Below are 14295 nucleotides of genomic sequence, written 5' to 3' on the forward strand. Positions count from 1 at the left end.
TGAGATGGAGATAACAACGATTGGCTTATTATGAGCAGTTTAATATTATCATTAATTAATTTCACTCTACTACTTTTGCTGCAAAAGAGTGCTTGACTATGTTTAATGCTATGCAATTTTGGCTTTGGGGCCTGGTAAAATATTATGCATATTTGGATAATTCTTGTCAGTCTTGACTGCTGTGTGGGTCCCGTAGTTGCAAAACAGGCATGCATTTTTGTGGTTTTATAATGAATTTGCCTACCTGTTTGCACGCCTGATGTGTTAGCCCTGTCACAGGGCAGAGGTTCAGTTATTGCCATGTCTGTGTTAAATTTTTGGCTGTTTAGTCTTATCTGCTGTGTAGTGGAGCATGGCAGTTGAAAGACTGACATGCTTTTATAGGATTATATTAGAATGTGACAGAACGAATAGAACTAAAACCTGACAAATATGCAGCAACTCGTGTGACACTTTCATGTTATTATGGTTAAAAACCTCTGAGAAATGTTTCCAGCACCTTGTTGAATGTGTGCCAAGAAATATGCCAAATAAAGCTCTGAATTAAATCTAGTCATAGTAAAATGTACAACGATTTCCCTGTTCTTTTAGATACAATGAAGTATAGCAGTAATACTGTATTACCTGCTCAGTGCAGTGACCACATATTAAAAGGTGGCAGTGTTGTGCCACTGACCAAAAGTATTTCTTCAATTTGAAAATGAAGAAAACACCAGAAGCAACATGGCTCCTTTTCAGTTTGTTCGGGCTTTTAAGTTGTTAGTTTGTTGCATGTGTGATAAAGTGTTTACGCAGCTCTAGGAGTTATAAAAAATATTCAGAAATGGAAATAAATGCCTCTGTGCTCCATTATGAGTGAAATGGAGGCTGGTCGCGGAGAGACTGACAGAATGATAGATATGGTTATTAGTGTGAGTAGGACGGAGCTCAAGAGCAGAATACGACACAAAATGAAGGAAAGGTGGCAAAAGCAATGGGAGGAGGAGAGGAAAGGGCGATGGTTGTACAACATCCAAAGGAAAGTGGGGGAAATGAGAAGTACAGGACGAAACAGGAGAGAGGAGACGATTATATCACGACTGAGATTTGGACACACTGGCTTAAATAGCACATTATTTTTTAATAGGTAAACACTGTACAGGGGAGTGTGACTGCACTAGGGAACAGGAAGCAATAGAACTTGTTTTATTGCATTGTCAGAAGTATGATATGGAGAGGAGACAGCGGATCAAAAAGCTGGACGATATGAAAGTGAAGTTGGACTTGTTTGATTTATTTCGCGTGAGCTCTATGAGTGAAAGTTATCAGGCTGTGTTTTGGTTTTTAAGACAGACCCATTTGTTCGGAAGAATTTGAATATTTTCTTTTATTTTAATTAATTAATTTATTTGTTTAATTATTTATTTTTGTCATTTCGGTCCACACTCCACACCAGTTGGTGGCGGTAATGCACCATTTTGCTGTTTGCCAACCGCCAATAAACCCTATACAGAAGAAGAAGAAGAAGAGACTGACAGAAGTTGTGGAGGACGTAACGGAGAAAATGCTGCACACTCCAGGTTTGGAAACACAAGACCCCTTTTAAAAGAAATGACTGCTTCAGTAGTGACATTTATCAGGGTGACCTGCCTTCAGCTAGTTTGTTTTTATATCGTTCATACTGAGCAAAAAGTGGAGACATTTTTATTATTGAAGCTTCTGTAAGTAAGGGTGACCTTCACTAATGAGGCTTCAGTGAACAGCAGGTGCCTCAACTGAAAGGCCAGATGCATCTTTCAGGTCCTGCATCAAGTCCTTTGATGGATTTTTGTCCTGTTTCTTACGGACATGACTTTAAGATACTGTTTACCTGCTGGAGATAGTATTTTTAGGCCTTCCCTTCCACTTCTTCTTTTGTCCTCATTTTTGTGATTGTGTATTTATTTATTTTTTTTTAACTTAATTAGTCCTTCCAGATTGAGTTTGGGTGCAAACACTTTTTAGAGCTTTATAGGCTTAGGATCAATTCTGTGTTTGGTTGAATTTTTGGTCTCTGGAGGCTTCATTCACTACTTTTTGACTGTGCTCTTTTGTGTCATTTGTGCCTACACACAGGTTACACGAGGGAAGTGTGAAATGATCTTGAAAAGTAAAATTACTTCATGTCATCCATTTCAATATTTAGTTTATTCTTTTCCACGGTTTCTTTATTTCAATGAGACTTTTACCTGGATAAATTAAGGATAATGAATGAAAAATAACCCTGTGTAGCTTTTAGTGTCTAAATCGTAAGTAGTAGTAAGTAGTTTTGGTGAAAATAAATAATGCAGCTAAGGTTAACACATTTGGAGAGTTTTTAACTGCACTGTGTGACATTATTTACACCACCCCCATCCCATCCAGCTTTTAAATGGGGACCTTTTTGCCTTTTAAAAGTAGGACTATTTAATTTACATCCAGAAACACAAATCAATACATGTCAGAAATATAATCGCTGCCTTTAATGTTGTTTTTTTAATTGGCATTGTTTCCATGTGGAATTTCCTCTTTGATATTCCTTTTAGATAAAGTATCACTGTTTGGGTCCAGTGGTGAAAAGAACATTTCATCTGAGTAGCAGATGCATGATGAGACAAGGCCTGATCTATGACAGATTAAAGACATGTATACAGAGATAGACTCTGAGTTTATCAACAGCAAGCCTTCACAGTTTTACTAAACCCAACAAGCAGAAAAGGGGACCTCAACCTAAAGGTACTGTCAACAAAAATACAAAAGGTGGGAGTCAAGATAAAGATATAAAAGATGAGCTACTTAAATCAAAGACAAGAACACCTCGGACAGGAACTCCAGGTATGGATGTTTACAAAGTGAATGGAAAATCTTTCCAAAAAAGATGAAAAATCGTTCTCAGAGAACAGCTACAACAAACAAAAACCAAATACTGAATGCAGTTGTTGCAGAGTTTTTTCAGTACAGATGCATTTTTCTGAAATGTGCACTGACACATGAAAAAAAGTGCAGATGTTTGTGAAGTCTGTGGAAACATCTGAGGCAGACCTTTCTGATGCTGAGAGTACAGAGGGTGAGAGTGATGAGGACTGGAAGAAAAGTGAACAGAGTGATAAAACGGACAGAAAAAACAAAGTCTAAGGGACACAGGAAGAGGGATTTCTCTAGCAAGTCTTTCTGCTACCTCTTTCTTGAAGCATGCACAGGAAGGCAAGAAGGATGCAGATATGTGTGGCGTGTGTGGGAAACATTTTGAGACCCAGGAAACCTTGAAGCTTCGATGTAAGCTTACCCCCAAATAAATGACTGTGAAGTTTGCGGCAAACATTTTGAAGGCCACAAACACACGGAACTGTACATGAGAACACACACAGGAGAGAAACCATTTGTCTGCACTGTCTGCGGGAAAGCGTTTACTCAAAATGGAAACCTGATGGGGCATATGAGAGCTCCCACTGGGGAGAGACCATGTGTTTGCAGCGTGTGTGGTCGGAGCTTTAGCTTTGAAGAATACATGAAGGCTCACATGAGAATCCATACGGAGGAGAAGCTGTTTCTGTGCAGGATGTGCAGGAAAGAGTTTGGACAAAGGGGCGCTCTGAAAACACATGAAGATCCATACAGCAGGGTCCACACATCAAAGCGTGATCTGTGATAAAAAGTTGTCACAGACGCGCTGAAGATCCACATGAGATCCCACACAGGTGAGAAGCTCTATCTGTGTAATGTCTGTGGGAAAAGCTTCACTCTCCAAACACATGGGTGTCCACAAAGGAGAGCTGACACATCCCGTGGGAAAACATTCCTGAGGAAAGACGAACTGAAAAGACATCTAATAACTCACGGGGATGATCAGTCTATTAAAGTCTTTAAGGCTGAGATTAGGTACTACTTATTAATCCAAAAAGTCAGGTTACATTATTCAGGTCTTACTGTTAGATTTCATTTGAGCATCAAGGCAAACATGCACAGTTTCAGAGATTAAATGATGTTGCCTCTGAAATCCAGTCTCTTTTTTATTTTTGGCTTGAAGTCCTTTTTGTTATAAGATTTCATTTTGAATATTCCAATCAGGTGAAAAAATCACATACATTTAAAAGAGATTAAAATCTCTTTTTCAAGATAGACCTGGCCAAGAGGGCAGCAGAAGTTACAACAACACGTAACAATATGACAAATAGAAAACCAAAACGCACGCCCCATTAGCCAAAAATCTCAGACTTCCGATTCTACAAAGTTTTTCTACTGAGGTTGGACGATGTCATGGAGCAGAACCACATACCTGCTGTCCAAACCTTTTATAATCAGAATAAAGTTGACTTGGACAGAAAGACAGCTAAAATGTCTTGTTTCAGACAAGAAGTTAACAAAAGAGCTGCACCAATTCCCGGTATAAGATATGGGTTATTTTGAACTTATTATATTTTGAGAGCTTTGCAGCGCTCTGATGGTACAGTCCAAATTTTACTGTTTTCATAAACCAGTTGTTTGAATCCTAGCTAGATTGCGGGGCAATTACTGGAAATATTAAGAAGTCATATGCAAAATATGTGTAAAATATTAAGATATTTCTTTTATCCAGTATCATTGTATGTGCTTTAATTATAAAAACAGCTCTGTATGATTTCACAATTAATATCTTCTTATATAGAGCTTCACATCTTATCTTTTCAGAGTCACTATAAATGAAAATTACAGATATAAATGTATATTTCATTATTTATATTTATAGATAGATCGATCAGTACTTTTTTATTGTTGAAAGATTATTATAAAAACAAATCTCCAATAATTTTGATAAAAAGTATAGTTGGTCTAGTTTTTCCAAAAAGAAATGCTGTATTTGGTTTTCACTGTACCAAGTGGTTGAAACATGGTAGTCTGCGAAACACAGAATGATATTTTTCAGCGATTTTATTGGTCAAATTCCTCTTTTTCTTCTTCTCTACTCAGTTTTGGGGTCACCACAACAGATCACCTCCAACTCACCCTATCATTAGCGTCCTCCTCTGTTACACCAACCCTCTGCATGTCCCATCAGCTCTTTCTCTTTGCCAATGATGGTTCCATCATGCCTTTCCCTTCTCCTCTTCGTTTGTCTTTAGCTAACAGTAGCACAGTTTCCACTGGCACCCTGTTAACCCTGACCAATCCAGTATAGAAATCACATTCTTGATGATCTGCATGTTTGATTTATGCCAGATGTTGACATATAAGTGAAAAAGTTGTAAAGGTCTTTTTTTATATATACAATAATTTTTTAAATATATATTTTTATGTAAAATTTGTTAGATGCAGAATGTAAGGGGTCACATGACCAGTGTTTAGTTAAGATCATGACTGGGGCATTGTGGGTCACAAGTGGCATGGAAGTATGGACATATATCCCCCTAAATACCCTTATTCTGCATTTGGTCTAAGACGTGTATACGATTATCATTTTTAACTATTTATATTGTGTAATGTAATGTAGTGTGTATAATACTGCCTTTACAAAGAGAATGGGCCACATATTTAGTGACTGTATTTCATTTATTTGGCATTATTTACTGGTGGACACTAGCATGTGCGGCAAATATGTTGTGATGCACAAAGCTCTTTAGCCTACATCTTCAGGTCTTTTATTGTCTTTTAGTTTCCATGGGGTTTCTTGACGTCTTAAAGACATCAGTATGATTCATGTCCAGTATTTTGTTGGGCCTGTGCAACCAGAAAGAGAAATCAGACTGACTAGCAGAGGTTCAGTTTAAACACAATTTATTTTTCTGCTTAAATAATTACTTGGATCATCCAGTGTAGGCTATGTTGGTTTGTCATACATGTCGGTACCAGATTTATTATCAACAATGGATGCTTAGGGTGGATTCATATGAAAAACAAAACAAAACAGAAAAACGATTTACACATGAACAGAAAGTCACATTTTTAATAACTGACAGTGATTTGTGTGTGATTACAAAGATTTAGATTTGAGTGATGGGGCTAAAAATGAGATTCTCTGTTCTCGTGTAAATAGAAGCAAATAAACAAGATAAAAATCATCAAAGTAAAAGTCCCCTTTTAAAAACCACAGTAGAACTAAAAGTTTAAACATACACTTCTAGTATGCATGGATTTTTTTTTTTAATGTTAAACACACACACACACATACACACAGCGTTGCTAGCGGTCTAGAGCTAACAATGTGCTAGTCTGAAAGATGCATTGGACAGTGTCAGTACTTTCCTGTTGCATAAGAAGGATGCTGTACTATGTTGCCACTAGGATGTGGAGTGTCATTTCATTTGTAAAAAAAGAAAAAGAAATTAAATAAAAAAAAAACAGTTATAGATGACAGATGTTTGGGTTACTATGAGTGCTCACACAGACAGAAGTACCATCACACCCTCTCTAAGTTGTATTACAGTGCTTTGAATTAAGAGAAAGAAAGGAGAGCGTTAAAAATAAAGTGACATCACATGCAGCAAAATATCATTTCTCTGAAGAATGTCCCTCAGACAGAGCAGAGTAGCTGTTGGCTTTAAAGAAAATGTCCTCTGTTGAAAATCAAGCATAATTTTTTTTCTCCATTCGTTTCATTCACATACAGCTTTTTTTTGTTCCTTTTTATATTTGGGAAGAGCACGTCAGAAGACACACTCCAGGCTGCACGAAAAGTGTCGACCTCTCAATACAAATGCACTGGCTCTGCAAAGCTTCATCAACTCAAATCAGTGCATAAACAATCTGTGAAGCTACCAATTCTTTTTTTTTTAAAGATTTTATACAGTGTCATTTATGTACAACAAAAACACCCAGGTACTATTATATCTCCTTTGTTTTGTTTTGTTTTATAAAAGAACCACATGGTGCACCCCAATACTGTGAGTGCAGGAGGAAAAAATAAAGCCATACAAGGCGAGTGTCTGAGAGAGTGAAGTCTTTTCCCCCGCTGTTTCTGCCGTCTTTGGTCACAGACGCCTTTCATTCGCCGAAGGTTAAAGAAGTTTCCAGCTCACGTCCATGCGTGTCCTTCGGTGTTGTTTTCCAACAGTGAGTGAGTTTGGTGACATGCTCATGCGAAATCAAAGAAAAGTAACGTGTTGTCTTGCTGAAAACCATGCGTTGTAAAGCGAAAGCTTCAGACACGTGTTGGCTCCCGGTTTCATTGGCTCTGGTCTGTTTTTCCTCCCAGGGTCGTGTGTGGGGGGTCACAGGTGGATGTCCATGGACCTGAGTGTAAAGGAAAGTATTATACTTCAGATTGAGTTGTTGTATAAAAAAAGTGCTTTTTTGCTTTAGGGTTGCAGTTTTAAATATCTTTTAAATATCTTCTCTTTTTTTTGTCTTTCTTGGCCTCGATTGTAATTGTGTTTTTAATTAATTCTCCTGTTTATATGTTTTATTTACTCACTGCACCACCTTGTGGTACAAATTGGAATTACATGAAAGTACCACCTGACTCTAGTTCATCTCCAGTATCTGTTCAACACAGTACAAAGACATTTTGGACATGAATTCATAAGCAATGTTTGTTCATACCATTTTGATAGCTTTAGTTAATTCTGGAACGTTACAGAAAGTGTCCTACAAAACCTCGCAAGTGATTCGTTTTCATCTTGTTTACATACAACGTAAGGTTATATTTTTTAAAATACTAACTAGAACATAAAAGTCACATTGAGATGTCAACTAGCAACTTAACTTATTGCTAGCTTTTAAATCCTTGCAAATATTCTTGTTAATAAAGATCTGCATGGTGCGCTTGACTGTAATGCATGGGAGTACAACAGCACTGACAATTTTATTCCAGTTGAAAAACTCAGTTCTTGTCTTCCTGATTACATCAGAGTTAAAAGGTAGATGGCTTCATACTCAGCATACAGACATCTGAGTGGTCTTACTTCTAAATTTCAGAATTAAAGTCTTCAGCTAAACATGCCTTTATATACCATACTTTATATTAAGCAAAAAATATAAATTATATTCTTGTTGTATTTACAGAAACACACATAATTAATCTTTATGGTCTATAGGTGAATTTTTGGGTAACTTATGGGAGTTTTTAGTGTCTTTATGAGTGGCCTCTTACCAGTTGTAGTTGAGAGCTCTACTGTTACGATTGACTCTTCCTCCCTGGTTTCTTGTTGGCACCGTCTCCAGGCTTGGCAGAAGGAGATTAAGAAAAGCAGCGAGGTTCAGCATAAGACAGGAACAAAAAAAAGCAAAACAAAAAAAGAGAGAGAGAGAAAGAAAATGTCAGTACTAAACTCAGGCAAGGCATGATCAGTGAGTGTTAATGAAGCACAGTTTGGTTCATCTTCTACATCAGGCAGCATGCTGGAGGAAAGATGGGTTTAAGGAGTGAAAAATGTTAAAATTACTACATCTGTAAATTTGCAAATGAAATCACACATGCTTAATAGAGAGAATAACGACATTCTATATTAGTTGAATCACTTGATATTAGTATTTCTCAAACTCGGTCTAGTCTCAACCTAGAGGCTGCAGCTGCTACTGAGGAAACACACACTGCAACCACTGCAAACTGTATTCAGACAGTAAGGTTGCTGTTATGAAATTGTTCTAAACTGCATAGCATTTCATAAACTCACACTCAATTTTTCAAACAGGAAACAGCAAACAAAACCTGAATGCCAAAATAAAGTTTGAGTTGCATGAACATCACAATTTAGTCATTACATTTCACACTTCTGTCATTTTACCATTTTGTATGGATAAACCAATCTTAGCCAAGATCTTCATCTTCTGTTTGTACATGCGTAAACTGATGTGTATTTATAAATCTACTTGAGGTCCCCAGTGACGATATGGCCATGGCATTTTGTCTTTGCTCACCTGTCTCTTGCTTCTCCTGACAAACCTGCTTTGCCCAAATTTTAGCTGGACTTTTAGGTGCTATTTTTTTTTTTTTTAAATCACAAACGCTTTTTTGGTCTTAATCGCAGCTCAACTGTGCTTCAGGTTCAACTCATAGGACACTTGGGGCAAGAGGGGAATTGAACCTGAACTAAAACTTACCGCTTGGCTCCACCAGAGGCTACTAGAGAGCATTTCTTTGTGTTAGCTTGCTCTATGAAAACTAAACCTTCAGCGATGATGGTTATCAACTTTCTTTGGCAAACTGGGCTTTCTGCTTTAGGATCTATGCATGCTCACATCAAAGGGAGTGTTTGACGCATAATTTTACTCTTCTTTACAGAAATGGGCTTACTGAGTGTCACCTATGAGAAACGGGATGCAACCAAGCACTTTGTATGGAAAAGCATTTGTGGTAATGTGATGCTTCAAGACAATTTTACAACAAAACCCTGAATAAACCACTCTGGACCATGTTATCTGTTTAGCAGAAGGTGCCATGGTGATCTAGCCAGGCTAAACATAACTCACTAACCCATTATTCTCGCTTTGTAGTACACCTCCCCTCACTGGAATGCAGTTTACTTTGGTTTATGGCTGCCTTAATGCTGTCAGAATGTGTGTCCTCTGCTCATCTAAAAGGTGATTAAGAGTTTACATTGATTGATTAAGAGTTTACACAAAGCTACAGCTTCATGCAGACAGCTCAGCTCACTAAGTCAGGCAGTTTGTTTCGACAGCAACCTCAGTTTTCACTCTTTGAGGCTCCTCCTTGTGGCCGTGTCGGGAGCGCTTCCCCTTCTTCTTGCCCTTCCCCCCCGTGGCTCTTGCTGCCGCTCCTGATGAAGAAGCAGTGTCAGCTCCACCTGAGGCTACACCACCACCAACACCTCCCCCACCAGCAGCAGCAGGTTCTTCTGCTGCAATAAATTCGCCTTCACTTTGCCTCCTTTCCTCTGAGCTGAACACTCTGCGTACAACCTTTCTGATCACCTGCAGGGGAAGAAGCATGTCAGCAGGAGGAGGGTGGGGGAGTTGAGAGAAGTGATAGAAAAAAGGATGAGGGAGATATGTAGAAGTGTTTTGTAAAAGTCAATGGGATGGTATGTGATAGGCTTGGTTCATGCATCTAAGAGGTTGTCGGCATCATTGTGACAATGAGGTCCAATCTGAATTCCCCTGCTTGGCCCAAACCCTCAATTTTGAAGGTCACTGGTCAGATAACCAATCAATCCCAAACCAAGGGCGTATGGCCAAAGGGGAAACAGATCGAGCTCACATAACAGATTTGTGCCTTCCATGGTTCATCGTTTTCCCTATTAAATTTTACTGTGGCTGTACATGGCATATACATGTGGTGTAAGACAAGAAAAGCAATGGAGGAGAAAGACTGGTTACTTTTCTGGTGACCAGATTCCCATCTTCATCTATGAACTGCTCCTCTGTCACAGAGTCTCCAGGAATGTTTCTGGCCTCCTCTCCCTGGGGTGAAATTTTTTATTTGGATGGAAAATTGAGAAAGAAATGAGGAAGGTAAAGGTGCAGGTAGGGTTAGCTCCAAGACTGTTATTCATCAAATAAATGAAGAAGCATTTCCAAACAGCCCACAAATCACAATGGATGCAAAACCAGGATATTTTTGCCCTAGAACATATTTATCATATAAAGTGGAAAGGTTTTGGAAAGGTGAGTATTTAGATCGGTAGGTTTGTTAAATAATGTAATGTAACACTGCATCCTGCGGGCCATCTCAACACGTCCAAACTTCAAAACCCAAGCCAGCAGCAGCAAAAGCACTGGAAACACCAAATGCTGTTTAAAAGACATTTATAATATAGAAATATGGAAAGAATAAAATAAAAGTGTTTCTTCTAAACAAAGCTTCAGAAGGATGTGTCCATAGATGGAAAAATAAAAGTTCAGGCAAAACCTCGTTCAAAAACCATACAAATGCATCTTATTATCACCTCAAAATGAACCTTGATAGAGCCAGAGATTGTAACAAAACAATAAAGAATATAGAATATAACTGGTATCTACTGGTGTCGAGCCAGTTCGGCCTTTTGTGGAGGGTGTGAAGAGGTTGTGTTGAATGTTGAATGATGGCTGGAGTACTTTCAGTGGAAACAGGATGCACCGGAGCTCAATTTTCATTGTCACAGCAAAGTCTGTGAATACTGTACATGTTATATTCTTGCTTTAGTTTTTTTTTTTTTTTATTAAATTTATAAGATCTTCAAGCAGACTTTTTCCACTTTGGAAATGTGTTCCAATATGGGCAATGTGTCAATTCCAAAGCGGCATTAGGCAAAAACACCAGTTTTTTTATTTCCGCTATCCTATATGTAAATATATGCTGATTTAATCTTGTTAATTTGTATTAAAGCTTCACTTAGGGCTTTATGAATCTATTTTCTGATTTTTATTATTTTATTTTTTTTACACTAAGCAATTAACTGATGACTCCCTGGAAACACTTAGCATCAATAATTAAAATATCTATTAGTTGCTTCTAGCTGATGCAAAAAAGAAGCTTAAATCTAAGGCCACCTTTTCTTCCGCTAATCAGAAGAAGGTTGGCACATTCCTTTTAGTCAGTGAATTAAATATATATGGTAAAGCACAACCAACAATCCACCAGCCAGGTAGAAGAGCACAAGCAAGGCAAGCAAGCAATTAGAACTTAATGCTATAGCAAAGCTAAACGTATAAACAGCTGTAGTCAAGTTTCTAATTCAATTTAGAGAAAATTTAGAACTCCTCTTTGGGTCATATGCTAATCTAAAAAAAATGTCTCTTTGTTTCCTCACACATATCCCGTCTCCAGTTATCTTTTAAGTTACTATAGCTGCACACACACTCCACTCCATGTTAACAAACTTGCACAAAAACACTGCTACTGTTATGCTCAGCACACATAGCAAATAGCTTCTGTTCAGTCTCTCTGGTATCACTCTTCTTCACACGCTATCGGTCCACTGCACTCTGCTTCAACATGTCTCTGCACACCAGGCCTAACAGACCTTGAGTACAACCCGTCTGCGTATCACCCTGGTAGTGACAGTGGTCTCCTCATCAGAGTCGGACTCCTTCTCTCTAACACTCTCCTGATGAAGGCAGCACAGCAGCAGAGTAATGTCAACGAGGCCAGAGTGTGTGGGATTCATATGGAAAGTTAACATATGATAGAAGAATTGGGCTAATCTCAGAGGTTAAATATTTTAAGCCCACATAACAACAGAAGGAGAATAATATAATATACAGTTAAAGACTTTTTCAAGGCTTCAAGACAAGATTCTCTGTGAAGGACCGATTCCCACCTGGACTTTGTGCTGGGACCTGTTGCCTCCGTCCTTGTCTCCTCTGCTTGGTCCCGCTGTGCTGCTGTCCTCCTGGGATTCCTTCCTCCTGGGCACCTTTTCCATGCCTTCCCTGGCTGCTTCAGTCTGACCTCCATTCTGTTTGTTGGTCTGAACCTGGGGCTCCTCCAGCGAATCAGCTAGACTGTCGGGGCTGGACGAGTTAAATAGATTTAGGACAATACACCTGGGAGCAGAAAGACGTGACAATAAATTTCAAATAAAATCAAGTCCTACCTGCCCTCCTCAGAGCCCGGAACAGGGCCAGGGGCTGCTGACTCCCCGATTGCGCCAGACGTCTCACTGCTCCTGCCTGGAACTGAATAAATGTCTTTTTCTGCTTTCCGTACTTGTTCAAGGATGGCATTCACAAGCTCCTCTGACACCTCCTCTTCCTCCATGCCCTCTTCCAGCTTTATATCCTCCAGCAGACTCTGCAACCTCTCCTGCGTCATTTCCTCCTCCTCTTCTTCCTCCACTCCATTTCCAAGACCAGTGTCTGCGGTAGCCTTCTCTTTTACGGCCCCTCCCTGACTCTCCAAAACAAGATGTTCTCCTGCTTTTACTTCTTCTGTCTCCTTTCCTGATTGCTCTACCAACCGTCTGTCATTATCTGGCCTCTCTACACACACCAATCCTGTTTTTTCTTCGGTAAACATCTCAGTTTCTGTATCTTCAGGCCCAGCAATGGGTAGCTCTGTGGCAGTGGAGCCTGGACCCGGGGCCACTGTGAGGGGGTCGCTGCTGGAGGTGCTGGTGGTCTGAGTGAGAGAGAGGTCGCTAGGTCTAGTAAGCGTGGACTTGTTATGGGATTCTACTAAAGGATCGCCCTCGCTAAAGAAGTCGTCTGAGCGCAGTGGGGTTGGGGGCACGTAGTTGAGGTCTGAGGGGGTTTGGAGCTCCAGATCTATATTGTCGTAGCCTGGGTGGATTGTAGGAGTACAGGATTAGAGGACAAGAGGATCGAAGAGGGGGTAAAGATTAAAAAAAGGGGGTTGGAAGAGGGAGGTAAGGAGAGGTAAAGTGGTGGAGGTGATGAAATGAGAAACATTTGAAACATTTAAGGGTAGCATCTGTTCAAAAGTCACAAGTGTAACTGATTAAGTAGCAGAATAAGATGTAAACACAACTTTACATATTATAAAGTTATTATGGTGAACCTTTGTCTGTTTACACCCAGTGGTAACTTCCTGGGAACTGCACCTCTAGATTCTGCTTGTGGTATTTGTGCATTTGGTGGGTGAATTTTAGTATTCAGAAATATATTAAATTGAAATAAGAACAAAAATACGCCATGCCATTACCTTTAAAGTCTATGGATGCAAAGTATTACATCTGTATTTAATCTCAAATCACATACACATAGAGCAGACATGTAGCAATATTTACAGTGGAATTTGCCGGCTGAGTGGGAGCCGCTGCCCCTTTAAGCTATAATTTAATTTTTGTGAACTGCTCAGAAACACATCTGGCTCTTTAGATGCTACACACACCTATACACATCTACAAAGGTCACAGTGTGCTTTCAGCTGAATTCTTGTGACATATTTTTACAACTACAAGTTTAATTAGGACATACAGTTTGGAAATAAAAAGGATAAACACCCACATTGTTGTTAAGAGAAGCATGCCCTTCATGTCTCTTCTGAATTAAAAACAGGCCATTCATCAGGTGTTCAGCTACTTTAAATGCACGATGTGTTGAGGATATTTTGCACAATCGGTGTCCAGAGTGAGTTCATTAATCTACTTCTTCACTTAGAGGAAACATCTCTCCTGCTTTGTACACCATGCCATCTAAGACAGATATTTCTACACTTTTGTGGCTCTGGCTGCATTTCTATCCGAATGTGTTGTGCCAGTACTGGATTGCTTCTTGCAGAACAAACCAGAGTTCAAACCAGACTCTGGAATTTATTCCTGTGGATAAATGATAATGCTATTCCAGTTGTACTCGATATGTAATATATACGAACATCAGATTTGTTGTGTTTAAATTTTGTTCTGCCGCCTCTAGAAGTAGAAAAAGAATTAATAATTTCAAGTACTTTTAAATGACTTTTGAACCAGCCCTACCGAGTAGACA

General features: G+C 39.1%; 1 protein-coding gene across 16 annotated transcripts in view; it reads right to left on the minus strand.

Moving 5' to 3' along the window:
• Nucleotides 1-5731: 5731 nt before the first annotated feature.
• Nucleotides 5732-14295, minus strand: part of ank3b (ankyrin 3b) — a 178108-nt gene continuing 169544 nt past the window's right edge. For all 16 annotated transcript variants that reach the window (XM_063482630.1, XM_065471627.1, XM_063482624.1 and 13 more), the window contains 6 exons: nt 12447-13131; nt 12171-12363; nt 10249-10332; nt 9595-9843; nt 8063-8134; nt 5732-7203 (listed from right to left, as the gene is read on the minus strand). In XM_063482630.1, the coding sequence (XP_063338700.1) occupies nt 8087-8134; nt 9595-9843; nt 10249-10332; nt 12171-12363; nt 12447-13131 (1259 nt within the window). In that variant the 3' untranslated portion in view covers nt 5732-7203; nt 8063-8086. The remainder of the gene's footprint in view (nt 7204-8062; nt 8135-9594; nt 9844-10248; nt 10333-12170; nt 12364-12446; nt 13132-14295) is intronic.

This window comes from Pelmatolapia mariae, linkage group LG8, assembly GCF_036321145.2.
Source record: "Pelmatolapia mariae isolate MD_Pm_ZW linkage group LG8, Pm_UMD_F_2, whole genome shotgun sequence".
NCBI classification, from domain to species: domain Eukaryota; kingdom Metazoa; phylum Chordata; class Actinopteri; order Cichliformes; family Cichlidae; genus Pelmatolapia; species Pelmatolapia mariae.